General features: G+C 42.8%; 5 protein-coding genes across 5 annotated transcripts in view; 3 read left to right on the top strand and 2 right to left on the bottom strand.

The window, feature by feature from the left end:
* Positions 1–2,581, bottom strand: part of LOC132264125 (protein rhomboid) — an 82,144-nt gene extending 79,563 nt beyond the window's left edge. The window contains exons 1-3 of the mRNA XM_059764211.1: positions 2,480–2,581; positions 2,385–2,408; positions 1,733–1,909 (exon numbers count right to left, since the gene is read on the bottom strand). Coding sequence (XP_059620194.1) covers positions 1,733–1,909; positions 2,385–2,408; positions 2,480–2,581 — 303 coding nt within the window. The remainder of the gene's footprint in view (positions 1–1,732; positions 1,910–2,384; positions 2,409–2,479) is intronic.
* Positions 2,582–5,012: 2,431 nt separating this feature from the next.
* LOC132263985 (small ribosomal subunit protein uS4) lies at positions 5,013–6,547 on the bottom strand. The gene is made up of 4 exons (XM_059764021.1): positions 6,461–6,547; positions 6,092–6,334; positions 5,713–5,899; positions 5,013–5,242 (listed from the first exon to the last, which is right to left on the bottom strand). Exons 2-4 carry the CDS (start codon positions 6,312–6,314, stop codon positions 5,068–5,070), a joined length of 585 nt encoding a protein of 194 aa, XP_059620004.1. The 5' UTR covers positions 6,315–6,334; positions 6,461–6,547; the 3' UTR covers positions 5,013–5,067.
* Positions 6,548–6,668: 121 nt separating this feature from the next.
* Positions 6,669–11,486, top strand: LOC132263983 (cleavage and polyadenylation specificity factor subunit 6). Its single transcript, XM_059764019.1, has 8 exons — positions 6,669–6,899; positions 6,975–7,193; positions 7,855–8,310; positions 9,145–9,312; positions 9,674–10,149; positions 10,213–10,512; positions 10,597–10,728; positions 10,806–11,486. Exons 1-8 carry the CDS (start codon positions 6,840–6,842, stop codon positions 10,942–10,944), a joined length of 1,950 nt encoding a protein of 649 aa, XP_059620002.1. The 5' UTR covers positions 6,669–6,839; the 3' UTR covers positions 10,945–11,486.
* A 1,252-nt stretch (positions 11,487–12,738) lies between these two features.
* On the top strand, positions 12,739–13,675 carry LOC132264291 (protein CutA homolog). Its single transcript, XM_059764411.1, has 2 exons — positions 12,739–13,017; positions 13,083–13,675. The coding sequence occupies exon 2, from the start codon at positions 13,100–13,102 to the stop codon at positions 13,544–13,546; it is 447 nt and encodes a 148-aa protein (XP_059620394.1). The 5' UTR covers positions 12,739–13,017; positions 13,083–13,099; the 3' UTR covers positions 13,547–13,675.
* A 77-nt stretch (positions 13,676–13,752) lies between these two features.
* Positions 13,753–14,282, top strand: LOC132264292 (large ribosomal subunit protein bL33m). Its single transcript, XM_059764412.1, has 3 exons — positions 13,753–13,884; positions 13,965–14,068; positions 14,131–14,282. Exons 1-3 carry the CDS (start codon positions 13,844–13,846, stop codon positions 14,181–14,183), a joined length of 198 nt encoding a protein of 65 aa, XP_059620395.1. The 5' UTR covers positions 13,753–13,843; the 3' UTR covers positions 14,184–14,282.
* Positions 14,283–14,285: the final 3 nt, after the last annotated feature.

Genomic DNA, 14,285 nt, shown 5'->3' with positions numbered 1-14,285 from the left:
AATTGATTGTTTTGTTTACTCATCTAAAATTGGCTTGAAATTAACTTCTCAAGAAGCATCAGTGGAATTTCGGGAAGACGCGCTGAGATTGAGGTGAAAATTACTTGTGAGCTCACAGAGTAATATTGAAAAGATGAATTCAAATTACTTTCATAATAGTCTAAATTGTTACACGTACATAGATATGATATGTGAGAACATTCCGCGGAAATCCAAATTGAATTGTGAAAATTTTATAGTCCCTCTTTGGACTCACAATTATGTCACGAAGAGCTTTTCCACGAGCTTCACCTAGAAAACTATTCACTCAATATTCATGTCATCCTATCCGAAAGGAAGCTCTCCGTGTGCGCTATCAGTATCCACACTTAAATTGCTTCTTGGAAAGCTGACAAAAATGTAAATCAGCCCAGCATATAAAGCAATGGTAAATTGAAAAACTCCACCAAGTGGAAAACTCAATTTCGATTAACAATATAAAATGTGAGTTGTAGAGAGTTTTATAGCTCCAAATGAAGTGTATAGTTTGGAATTGGACAAAATGAGAGAATGTGAAGTAATGGAAATTTTGAGTAAGGAAATCGAAATAGAGTTCCAACAAAGGAAGCTCTCTCCTGAGCCATCTTTCGCCTCGTGGGGCGAGTTGGGCCCAGAGAAAAGAGTGGAATTTATACATCGACCCTGAGGAATAGTTTAGTTGGCATGAATATACAATTTATGGTGCCGTCATACAACAAAAGCATAACATCGATCGTGTGTCTCGCACCCAGAAAATCGAGCCCCTGGGATGGAAAAACGCCGCCCCATCGGTGATTATCATTATTCCATTCGCGGGGAGTCAGCAGAGAGCCAAAAACGAGGGCTTATCATAATGAAAATCATGAACCGGCCTGAAAACATGCGGAGCGTAAAACCAGAGCGCAGACCAATGAGGTGAAAATAAATATGATTTTACTAGCGTTTCATTGCATGACAGCATCCTTGATAAGATTGTGCCGTCACAATTATTGTTATCATTCATAAATCCATAGCAAATTAGCATTTCCTTCGACATGAGAAGCCCCTAGACATATCAAAGAGAGGATAAAGGGCGAGAATAGTGAGGCCCACAAAACAGACCTCACGCGAAATTACGCTGACTCGCGCTAATGCGAATAATACGCCACCCAAGCGCCAGAAGGGGTGTGAGTTTGGCCACCCTCACGAGTAATTTTAACAATCCTCCACCGTGAAATACACTTCACTAATAGATTAATTTGTCATAAGCTGTTTCACTTTGGGGTAGTTTTTGTGCCACCGCTGATACAGACACACTCTGATATGACTCACATTAGAAATGACCTCAGCCACACTGTGTAAATAATTGTTAGACACGACGTCTAACAATTTAATCTGGGGAAAAGAAAGGTGCTCGTGTGCCTTCGCGTATCCGCAAGACACTGGGAAGAGATTATTTATGTTCTGTATGTTGGGTGACACGCAAAGCCGACATAAAATATCCCTCGCCAAAGTGCCATCGTGTGAAGGAAAATTATGTAATTTGCATATATAGAAAATCAAGAATGTATAGATTATTCCCCTCGATGGGGAGTGATAGATAGCGAAGGAGCAAACACAAATTATTTGTGTTCACCTCAATTGCTGATCAAAGAACATTATTAGCAATTCAGTTTTTGGGGAGAAATAAGCGCGGAAAGAAAGTTCGGGGGTGAGATTGTATGTTTAGACTTACCACATTTACAAATTCTTGAAATGACACGGAGCCAGATCCTTTTGGTCCTTTAGATTTCAGGGCACGTTCCAGCAGCAATTCACGTTTATTGAGAGGCACTTGGGCTTGGATTTCAGGTGTTTTTAAGGCATTTATAAAATCATCTACAGGTATATCGCCGAATCCTTCAGGATCAATCTGGAAAAAAGTACACTTTTCAATATGCACAGGGAAAATCCATTCAGTTTTGCAAACATGTTTGGCTTCACATAAGCCTCTTATGAATTGCGATGAATTCTTTTGCGGTGTGTTTCTACTTTGAGGCATAATATCCCACATGAAATCCATGAAATATAAACATGAAAGCATTTTTTTCTCCCTCTCCTCAATAGAATTCAAACTCTTCCGATGTATTTCCCGGTCTTTGGTTGGGGTTGGAAAGTGTTGTGGTTTTATTAGTTGTTTGTAAAAAAGAAACACGAATGAGGAATTGCTTTAGGATTTCTAGGAAGCTCAATAACACCGTCACGAAATGCATCAATCCATTTACTTTTCATGAAATATTCATACGTATATATATATTCATGCAAGGATTTTCATTGGCCTTTAAATTTACCAGACCTTCTCGCTTTGCTTTCTGCATAAATTGTATTTTAATACGTTTATTACTCACCGTGTCAAATATTTGTCTCCATTTCTGCCAATAAATTAAGAAATTACGTTATTCCGGCATGGAAATCACCTCAGAAAGTCATATATTTTACTTACATCTTTCAGCAACTCCCGTCGAAGTTCAGCTTCATCGTAATCAGAATTTAGATCGGTGTGGTCAGTGTCGTAGACAGGTTCATCGGCACACTGTAGGTGCATGAAAAACAAGTTAAATAACCACCAATGGGGTTGGAAATAATTAAAAAAAACCACCACATTCTTCACGTGGAATCAACAGACAGATAACAATTAGATAGAGGCGAAAATACAATATCATTAATTTCTCTCTCTGCGTGTCTGTTTGTATGTCGTTTTTCTCACCCTTTCGCCCGAAAAAAAGTGGGGTGGCTTTTCACCCTTTTGGGCGCTCGTGCAGTCAGCAATATCGATTTATTCACATTGATGAGGTACACGAAATACTTAGTGAATAGCAATAATGTATGCCTCAACCTCCTTTCGCCCTCGCATTAATCACCACAAGCACACGCTCGCAGTGGCTTTTAGAGAGCAATATTGACATCATTTCAGGGAAATCAATCACACGGGTGATTAGCCTTTTGCCGTGAATTTGCCGAAGGAAGTTTGCAGTGTTGCAATTTCAGAGAAGTCATCTTCAGGATTCGGTTTTCGACACTTTTGGGGTGCTTTTTGACTTTCAATTGTCGTCACACCTCTTTCAAAATCACCCAAGTTTTCATCATAAATTCCCCATGTGTCATTATGTGGTATAGGAGCGGTTCTGGTTGGAAAATTATGTGAGAAAGGGTGGAAAAAAGGCAGCGACCACGAGGAATTCGAGAAAGAAAAAAAAAACCGCGTCCGGAAGGTGTTTGGTGGGTTGCATGCTTCGGGGCGATTTCCACGTCTCTCTCCAAGCCACGATTTATTGCACCATCGCAGAGGAAAAGTGTGCATTTGTAAGGGAAATAAGGGAGTCTCCTGTGACCGGATTGAAAGGCAAATTTGAGGTCTCTGAGCTCGACAAATTTGAATATTCATTGAGTGCACACACACACACACACAACTTCTCACCTGAGACAGTGTCCCGATCGATCCCAAACTCCCGGCAATGGTGGAAATGTGCTCCACGTCCGCCAGCGTCTCCTGCTGGCTCAGGTTCTCCTGCTGGCGGCCGAATCCTGGCCACATGCTCACACGTCACAAGCACTCACTCGCCGACTCGTTATCTCAGCCACATCTTCGGATCGGCGCCCAGGAGCGTCAGCGTGCATGGAAGAGGCGGAAGGAGTTAAAGAGGTCACTTCCATGGCAACATAGTGAGCAATAATTGAAGGAAGTAATCCAATTCCCTCCATTTCTTCACTCCATAAGGCAAGAAAAACCGAGTTTATACACAAAAGGTCTATAATATGAAACTCTATTTGGTATTTTCCGTATTTTCTTTCTAGGGTATAGAAGAAAAGCACAACAAATCATGCCACTTTTATTCACTTCTATTCGATATCAAATTTCGTATAATGAAAAAAAAGTATCCTTCGCATGGTTTGAATCAAGATTAATTCTTTCAGGATTTTATCGAAAATCCTGAACTCTTTTCCGCCCTATTTTTTTAAAAATAAAATCCATTCATTTTCTCAATTAAATTGATCGAAAATAGATCAATTTGAACTCAATGTTGGAAAGGATTTTCGGGTTTGACCTGAAGAACATGAAAATAGCTTTCAATTATTTCGGTTCTGTATCTTCTTCCTCGAACAATTATCTCACACTACGCCCTTGCTTTTTGGGGCGCGAAATCGCCGGAAGAAAAGGACTCCCTCCAAAATACAGTCACCGCCTCATCGACCAGTCAGGTGTCCGTTAGTTTCCATGTCGCAAAGTCGCAGGGGCGAAAGGCTTAACAAAAAAAATCCATATCGAGTCATTAAACTTTGGTGGGCCACCAAAGTGTCCTGCTATTTGCCGAGTACATTGGCATGGCTGTCGCGTGCTTCTGTTGTGAAAATGCCCCGGGTGTGAGCGAAGGGAGAGGCCCTCTCGCGACTCCGGCTGTTTACAAAACTCTCAGTCGGCCTGTGCAAAAATCCACCCCATGTGACTGAATCGCCATGGTTACCGCATTTCTACGGCACTCTCGACGAGAGGGAATCGATTTCGGGGCACTTGCACCGGAATCAATTTAATCGCCCGCTGCATTGCCCGCGGGCGGGGGATTTAGGCACACGCTCGCAACCCTCCGAATGCCGCTGTATCGCAGAATTCGTGCGCTCATTCTTGCGGACGAAGTCTCACCTTCACTCGCTGCACTTGGAGTCAATCCAGACACGGAAACTCTCGACAATTCCTTATCACAATCTCGCCACAACTGCGCGAAAACCGATCCGAACACTGGGAAATCACTCAGCACTGAATCCACTTCGATGTTCAACGCGTCCAGAAGGGTAATTGCCTGTATTTGAATGTGAAAAACCACGGAAAATGTCCCTGAAAGCCTCCAGTTTTCACAACACCTCCTGACTCTGGATAACTCCTGTCGGACACTGACAGCGTGACGGGGAAATGGCGCGCGGGAAGGACGCATGCGCCCAGGAAGACATCCTGCCACGAGACAATGCAAACACACATCAAATATTCTGTCTTCAGAGACTTTATTCTGCATTTAAGTCAATGCACAGCAGCTGAGCTTAATCTTCTTCATCTTCATCAACAGCCGCTCCACCCTGATCCTTCTTCAGGTTCTTCTTCTTAACACGGCCAGGTGGTCCGCCACCGAATGGTGACTTCACGGAGAAGTCAATGTGCTTCTGCGAGTCCAGACGGACGATGAACGATGGGATGTTCACCACCTGTTTGCGGACGCTGTTTGAGGAAGAGGAATTGCTATTAAAACCTATTACTTAAACACCAAGAATTCAATTACGGAAACTGTTCTGAATTGAATGTTTCCTACTTATGAAATAAACAGTGTTCTTCAACAGCGAACAGTTTATGATTAACGATATAGGATAAGGTCATTCTAGCCCTTCACTTGTCAAGATGAGACTTCCTGAGCCATCATCTTTCACTCGCAAAAGGCCATCAAGGCTGTTATCAGCATACTTACTGCACATCCTCGGGATAATCGAATCAATTCTGAATATTTGAGATACTCAAATCTCCGAGAGATTGATTCATATAATTTTCGGGGCGTGAATGAGGGCGGAACAGCCGAATGAGAGGCTCTCTCTTCCTCCTCTTACTCTCGATCCGTTCGCCCCCAATCAGTGGCACCTCAAGAGTTATTTCTCTGGACATGGAGTCTCGCCCATATGATCAAGAAATGTAGTTACCGAATGTGTCTCTGACGGATGAGGACACGAGCATGATGGTAGGACTTGGCCAAGCCCAACTTGAACACCTGAGTCTGAAGGCGACGCTCCAAGAAGTCCTCGATCTTCAAGCCCAGCACGTAATCGAGCTTCATGCGAGACTCATCCAGCACTCCAATGCGCACCAGACGCCTCAGTAGGGCATTTCCTGAGCAAGAGAGAGAGAGGGAAATTGGTGAGATTTCGGGTTCCCGGACAGAATGTGAGGTTATATCGATGAAAGCCTCAGTGTAGGATTGTTATTATTGAAGTCTCTCATTCTCAATTCGGACAAGAGGTGTTCAGAATTGTTCATCATAATAGTCTAGAGATGGATTTGGGGCTGAGGAACGAGAATTACCTTGGAACAATCTCTTGTCGTCGCGCTCCTCCAGTGTCAGCAGCTCACGAGCGGCTTTCCGGATCTTGGCCAGAGTGTACTTCACTCGCCACACCTCGCGCTTGTTGCGCAGACCATAGTCGCCGATGATTCTCAATTCCTGATCGAGACGGGCCTTCTCGTACGGCCGACGAGGGGTCACGTACGTCTTGGAGAAGACAGACGGGATGCGCTGGTTCACCATGTTCCCGACTTGGAATTCACCTAAAATCGCCAAAAGAGCACACAATTACACCAATCCTCCACTCAATTCCTATCAATCCCCATTCGTTGACATACAATAGATGAATTTCACAGACAATATTTACGGATTTCCCACAATTTTCTCACCTTTTTGTGAAAACTCGCAGATGATCCACGTTTCTCAGTGAATCGCGTGTCGAAAAGAATGAGCGCCGGAAGTTGCGGTGACAAGCCGACATTTTCGAACTTCGAAACACCAAAAACTGCAGATTTCCCACATGGCAACCCCAGAGTGACCCGAACATCTCTCCGGAAAGTGTGATGAAAGTGGCGTTACTCTTTTTTCACTCACATTTACCCCAAAAATCGAGTGGTATTTGCTGAAATTGTAGTGTAAATCTATTCTTTGGACCTTCCTGCAGTGTATTGTGGTGAAATTTCTTGGGAAAGTGTAGAAAATTGGGTGATAATTGGGCAGAGAGAAAACCGGTGTCGGGAAGTTGTGTGAGAGCTTTTTTGGGAGAAAATGGCGGATGCATCAATAGACTTGTATGCGGACGATTTGGACCAAGATTACAACCAAAAGGTGACGAGTGGCGGGGAAAAGACAATGGAAATGTGAAGATTGTGAATTGTGACGCGCTTTCTGTCTGCTTTGCAGGACGACTTCGGCGGAGATGGGGTGGATTTGTACGATGATGTGCTGACGGCGCAGCCGGGGGGCACTCCACGCTCCGATGGCGGCGGCCAAGGGGGCGACCGCTCGCTGGACAGGTCAGAGACTTCCGAGACGAATGGCGGATACCATCATGTCAGCAACAACCTGGCGCCCAATCACATGGGAAGACGCTATCAACTGTACATCGGAAACCTCAATTGGGTAAATGTTGCCTCAATTTTCTCTAGAGAAAACGCACCCAAAAAGTGGGCGAAAAAGCCGGGAAAGAAGTTCAAGACCTCGGCAAGTACCGAAGTATTTGATTTTGTCTAATGAAGGGCGAGGGATGAAAAAGAAGATGCTGTAACTTTTTCGCTAATCTGTAATTCTGTGATACGCCCAGAGAATATTACTGTAAATTGTAGATAAGTAAAGTTTGTAATTGAGAAAACACTGTGATTACTGGTAGAAAAACATGTATTTCGTGAATAGCTTAATTGATCTAATTATGCAAATTGCATATAAAAATTGATTGTGATGAATAGATTACAGAATTGACTGTATTTTGGAGAGTTCAATGCTCGATAATGTGCGCTATTTTCGCCTCTAGAATGGCTAACAGAAGACTATCTCTAAAACCTGTTAATCAGTGACCAAAAGACTTTAATTTAGAGGCAAATGTACGAATGAAAAACTTATTTTATATGATATTACTATTATTATTTTTACAAGGTTCTGAAAATTGATAACAATTGTCCAAGAAAGCCATTTATTTTATCACAATAAAATATTTGGAGTACTAATTTGGTATTTTCTTCGCACTGAAGCTTCAACAGATGCACGAATTTCTCGCTTAATCATATGCAATTTGTGCCTCTTTCAGTGGACCACGGATCAGGACATTGCGGACGTGATTGAGGATATTGGCGTGAAAGATTTTCAGGACGTGAAGTTCTTCGAGAATCGCGCCAATGGCCAATCGAAGGGCTTCTGCGTGATCACGCTAGGCTCTGAGTCGAGCATGCGCCTGACCATGGATCGCCTGCCGAAGAAGACAATGCACGGCCAGATTCCGATGGTCACGCCGGCCACGAAGCAGGCGCTGAATCAGTTCGAGAGCCAGCAGAAGACGCGCCCCAATCCGCCGCCCACGAACGGGCCTCGCGGACCACCGTCGTCCATGGGCGGCCCACCGCCGCATCAGGGCGGTCCGCCGCCCGGTCATCAGCCGCGCATGATGAACCCGAACGGGCCGCCGCACATCCGTGGGCCGCCACACATGCAGGGCCAAATGCGGCCCGGAGGTCCGCCCGGGCAGCCCGGAGGACCACGAATGGACGTGAGTAGCACACTTTTGTCACTATCTTTGGCATGATCTCGAGAATGACAGGCTCTAGAGAATATAATGGAAGAGAAAGTACAGAAATTGCACAATTTGTAAGGAGAAGATTGATAAAAAAAAATGATGCAGTTTTGCAGAGTCTTTTATGATTTTGAAGAAATGTAACAAAAAAAAATTCAATAACTACAAAATATCTTATTACCTACAGTATTTACGTAAGAAAAATGTATTTTCGTTGTGAAAGTTTTATAAAAGACAATGAAATATGAATCAAAAAAGTATTTACTTTTATGGAAAAATACAAACATTTATAAGATGAGATGGAAAAATTAATTGCTATCGACAGGAAAATGTTACATTTGTATTATTCCAATATTTTATTTGAACAAGAACTACATTAACATTTCTTTTATAACTCAAAACCTGTTAATTCTGATATTTAAGAGTAGGTAAAGTGAAACGTATGCTCTTTGTGATACTTTCTTTGAGAAGAAGTCAAGCAAGAATATTATGTTGAATTATTATTTTTTTGGTTTGATCGTGTCGTGAACATTGTTATTTTCCTTTTTCTTTATACATATACTTTTTTGTAAATCTTTTTATTTCTTGTTTCTCTATATAAACATGTTAATAGTCATTTTTCTCAAGTTGAGAATCAGTAATGTTACATTATTATGTTTTTCTTCTATTCAGTATCATTATTGGTTGTTTTTTTTTTGTTAATTCTTAGTTTTTTCCCCTACTAATATGAATCTATCTGAGTAAAATAGTGCTGTAAAATAGAGTTGTGAAGATTGAATGCAACATTACTGATTTTTATGGCCTATTCAGATGCAAATGCACCAGGGAGCGCACATGAATCAGCCACCGCAGGGGCCACAGGGGCCGCCTAGGTTCCAATCCCAGTCCCAGTGGAATGGGCCGCCGAGACCGTCCGGCCCGCCGCGCCAGGGTCCAATGCCAGGCGGGCCATCTGGACCGCCCCAGCACCGACCAATGGTAATGCCTTGGGCCACATATAAGATCACTAAACTATCAAACCTATTAGAAGAGTGTCAATCGAAGACAGAGAGAGAGAAAGAAGTTTATATAAGTCATGAAATTCACCCTTGACTGTTGCATGTACGCAATGAGTTGATATAAAGAGGAATTTGAAGAGAAATAATGTAACAAATTACAGGATAAAAGAATGAGTTGTGATTTTATCTAAAAAAAAAGAGATAAAAGAATAGATTTGTCAATGAACGCTGAACTTCTGAAGTAACCTAAAATAGTTAAGTGCTAAGTTATCTCTTAGTCATATGCAGGCTTGCTTTGTGTGCAAGAATTGTTATCTCACACTCCTCTCCTTGCCTTCCAGTTCCAAGGTGGGCCTGGCGGACCACCGCGAGGAGTGCGTCCGGATTGGAATAGGCCGCCGATGCACGGTGGATTCCCGGGTCAGGGACCGCCGCAAGGACATCCACAGGGGCCGCCTCATATGCAAGGACCCCCACGCGGTCCGCCGTCACAGCCAATGGTGGGGCCTCCACATGCGCCCCATCCACAGCCGGCGCCGCACGTGAATCCGGCCTTCTTCAACCAGAGCGGTGGTCCGGGAGCGCCTCAACATCCGCCAATTGGGCCTCCACATGGTGGGCCGCAGCAGAACATGCAGCCACATCCGCCGCCACACTTTGGCCAGGGCGCTCCGCGTGGCCCGTGGCCAGGAGCTGCCGGGAAGCCCGTGGGACCGCCATTCCCGGATCAGGGCATTCCGACGCCGCAAGTCAGTGAGGCGGAATTTGAGGAGATCATGGCGAGAAATCGCACAGTCAGCAGCTCAGCCATCGCCAGGTATTTATTGACTCTATCCACTGTTTTTAAGAGGATTTTCCATTTGATATTCCGTCTCTGCAGAGCCGTTTCTGATGCCGCCGCTGGAGAGTATTCGTCAGCCATTGAGACTCTGGTGACGGCGATTTCGCTGATAAAACAGTCTAAAGTGGCTCAGGATGAGCGCTGCAAGATCCTCATAAGCTCCCTGCAGGACACGCTGCACGGCATTGAGACGAAGAGCTACAGTCGTCGCGAGAGATCTCGCTCACGAGATCGATCTCACAGGCGAGCACGTCGCGAAAGATCCACATCGCGGTACCGTGAGCGATCACGCGAGCGCGACCGTGACCGTGACCGCGAGAGGGACAGAGACCGCGAAGGGTGAGTCAATGGACTTTGTGTTTAGCGTTTGCTTTAATGCCCTTCCGCTCTTTCTCTCTCTCCCTCTCTCTCTCTCTGGATTAGGCGCTATCACAGCGAGAGTAGCAGCTATAGGGAGAGCACTCGCGAGGGCCGCGACAGATCCAGAAGTCGTGAACGTGGCGGCGGAAGCGGAGGCGACGGAGGTGGAAATGCTGAACACTACAGAGACGAGAGGTGAGTTCTTTTGTTGCAGTTTAACTTGATAGTTGAGATTTTGATTGATCTGAGCGCGCGTTTTTGCACTGCTGCAGTCGTTCGCGTCCGAGAAAATCTTCGGAATTGGGTGGAGGTGACATGAAGTACTACATGGATCCGACACGCGACAGGGAACGCATTCGGCGTGACGATGAGAGACGACAGGATCGTGATGAGCACCGTTCGCGACATTAAACCAACACAGCCGTGCGCGCCACTCATCGATGAATGACTATTCCTCATTTTCACACACGCCAGCGTCTCTTCGGTCGAGAGATGATCATTGAAGTTTGTCATTATCCCCCCCTTCAGCTATAGTAACGTAACGCTGTATTATCATAGAATTTCCTGTGAGACTACTGCAAGCACAGATGGAGAGAACTAGTGAGAGATTTTAGGCGTTTTCCTCGTGAGGAAGACACACACACGCAGTAAAGCAGGAACTTCAACAGAGAGATGTGAATGAGAGAGAAGAGCAGTAGTCTTCAAGGGTAGATGTTGAGAAGAGTATACATACTAAAAAAAAATACTTAATGCAAGAGAGAGAGAGAGAGTGGCTGACATTTGGAAGGACTCCAACGACGAGTGGACAAAGAGGTATTTATTCATCCGAAAACATTAAGGAACGCAACTTCATCGATGGACACCGTCGTCGTGGGATGAAGAAGAATGTATTTGAAGAAAAAAAGAATCAATTAATTATTTAGAAGTAAAAATGTATGTGAAAAACCTTGAAATTGTATTTTTGTATTTATTTCCTATTTATTATTTATTTATTCTCTGATATTGTACAAAAGAAAAGTATTAGGCACTGCCTTGCAGTGTTAAGAGACATTAATTGTAGAATACATAGAGATTTTTCCAACTCTTTCCTCAAACTATGGAAAGAGAAAGTTGATTTGATGAAGATGAAAAAAAAATATCAATTTGGCTGTGAATCTTCTTAATTCTCCACAGTAATTACTCCACTTTTGTAACACAACTTGTAATTTTGTAGAAAAATTCTTTATTAGTTTAATTGTGTGTGAATGATGGTATTTTTGTTGTTCTTTTGTGAGATTAAAAAAAAAAGTCAAGACTGATCATAAAATTAAATATTTTCTAGAATTGAAACATTGTGATCTGTATCAGATCAAAACACTTTTTAATCGATTTTACCGACTTTTTGCTCTTATTTTGTATTCTCTCTCTAACTCAAAAATACTTAATAGTTCAATAGATTGTAAGACTGCCAAGAATGGGGAGGAGAAAGATGTCCTCAGAGAAACTATTGAATTGTGGGCAATTATTGAGACTCGAATTGAGTGGAAATTTATGTGAAATGCAAATTGTCCTGTTTTTTTTTCCAACAAAATATCTCACGCAGCACCATTAAATTGATGATTGCTGTTAAAATGTTAACATTCTTTTATTTATTATTTCATACTTTCTAACAAAATGTACCACAATAGATATGAAAGTATAAATGCTGTGTGATGAAAATGAAGTAAGTATTTATGGAGATGTGAATGTAAATAACTTAATATAGAGACAATTACATCTTAAACTCTTAGGGAAATTGTCATATTTTTCCTTTTCCTAAAAAGCCACGAAACGTTAGCCAAAAAAAAACCAACGCCAAAGGAAACTCTCTGCATGAACAAGGTAATGGAATTGCAATTATTTTGCGTGACACTGAGGAAGAAATGCGCTAGTATTTATGCACGTACGTTTTTCACCACGTCCTTTCTAGTTTCCACGCGGTATTTATCTGAATATTTTCTTATCCTTTTCTATGTGTAGCTATAAATGCCGTTTTTACTTGACATATCTAGAGTTTAGGATAAATTGTCTTGTATGCAGAAATATGATTGGAATATTCTAAGATTAATATTGAATAACATTTGTTCTCTTTCAAGTGAAGCCACAATTGTTCTTGCAATTTCCAAAGTTTCTGAATGATACTAAACATATTTAACAGAAATCACATTTTTGAACTGATATTTGCATTCAAGAATTGGAATGTTAAACATTAACCATAAATGTTTCTCTAGTCTTAACATTAGTTTCTCACTAAGCATATGAGTTAAAAATTAATTCAACATGTGATTTAGTTTGTTGACCGCTTGAGGGTTAATAAAACTCCCCGCTGAACTTTAAATTCCGTCGGAGAACCTAATTTTGAGTAGCTAATGTTGGTGTCCCTGCTTCCAGTCTATTTATACAGTTGTGGTGGTGAAAGAATGATGATAAGAACATTGCAAGCATAAAAACAGAATACGCAATCAAGTAAGTTTCTCTGGACTTCTTCACTCTACGCATCCTTCGACTGAGAGTGAATTCTTGTTTTCCAGGACCTCTTCTGTTGCGGATGAGACTGCTCAGCAAAGTCTTCATTGGAGCTTTGTACCTCAGCGGTGTTCCACTGCTCTGTCGCTCGCCGGCTAAATTTAACCTTGCAACAATGTCATCCTCCAGCTCAAAGTACGAGCCCGGAACACACTCCGTGGCCTTCGTCACGACGCCCGACGAGAACTCGGCGAAGAAGCTGGCACACTTGCTGCTGAACCAGAAGCTGGCCGCCTGCATCAACATCGTGCCGCAAATCACATCCATTTACGACTGGGACGGCAAAATCAGCGAAGACTCCGAAGTGCTGATGATGATCAAGACGCGCACGAGTCGCGTAGATGAGATCTGCAAGCTGGTCAGGGACAATCATTCGTACAGCGTGGCCGAAGTCATTTCTCTGCCCATCGAAAACGGGAATCCGCCGTACATGGAGTGGCTCTCGAAAAGTGTTCCGGACAAGACATAATTTTTTTTCTCTCTCTGCCCATAAGCATCTTCTGAGTCGCGAGACAAGCGCTTGCAAATTGATTTCGTAAGTTTCTACAGTGTATATTATAACAATAATTGTAAAGGAGTATGAAAATAAAATTTACAAACAATTCTCAATTTTCTATCGCCCGGCTTTTGGTGGCAGAGAACCTAGTCAGCAAAGACACAAACCATCGCCATTCTACTACAATTTCGGATTCGTATTGTCAAAAATCCCGTGTTTTGCTTTTGATAATTTCGGCAATTCGCAAACTGAGGATTTTCCTAGGTGAAAATGCAATTAACACAGTTGTTGCTGAAGAGAGCCAAAAGCAAGTGAGTAAACTCAACTCCGTCACACGGAAAGACTTCTGCTTGACGCGGCAATTAAATGAATTTTCCCCTGTTCTTCCTAGGGAAATCCTTGTTCTGATGGAGAGTGTAGTTTCCGGACATAAATACATCCAGAGGAGGGAAAGATTGGCTGACAAAATTGAGATTATCAAATTCGATCCCTACAGTAAGGAAAATGAATCACAACCAGAGGAAAGAATAATAGAAAAATCTCATGTATAATTTCAGTTCAACAAATGTGTCTCTACCGGGAGAGGAAGAAAGTGGTCAGCATAAAATGAAGAATTCTCCGTTCACTGCAAAGCTCTGTATAGTCACATTTTTTGTAAGGTTTCTCCCAAGCTGCTCAAGCAGCCCGAATCCATAGAAAATCAAACAGACCT

The sequence above is a fragment of the Phlebotomus argentipes genome, unplaced genomic scaffold (genome assembly GCF_947086385.1).
Source record: "Phlebotomus argentipes unplaced genomic scaffold, Phlebotomus argentipes genome assembly contig_32, whole genome shotgun sequence".
Taxonomy (NCBI): domain Eukaryota; kingdom Metazoa; phylum Arthropoda; class Insecta; order Diptera; family Psychodidae; genus Phlebotomus; species Phlebotomus argentipes.
Note: the sequence above shows the minus strand (reverse complement) of the source record. Positions and strands in the feature narration are given on the sequence as shown.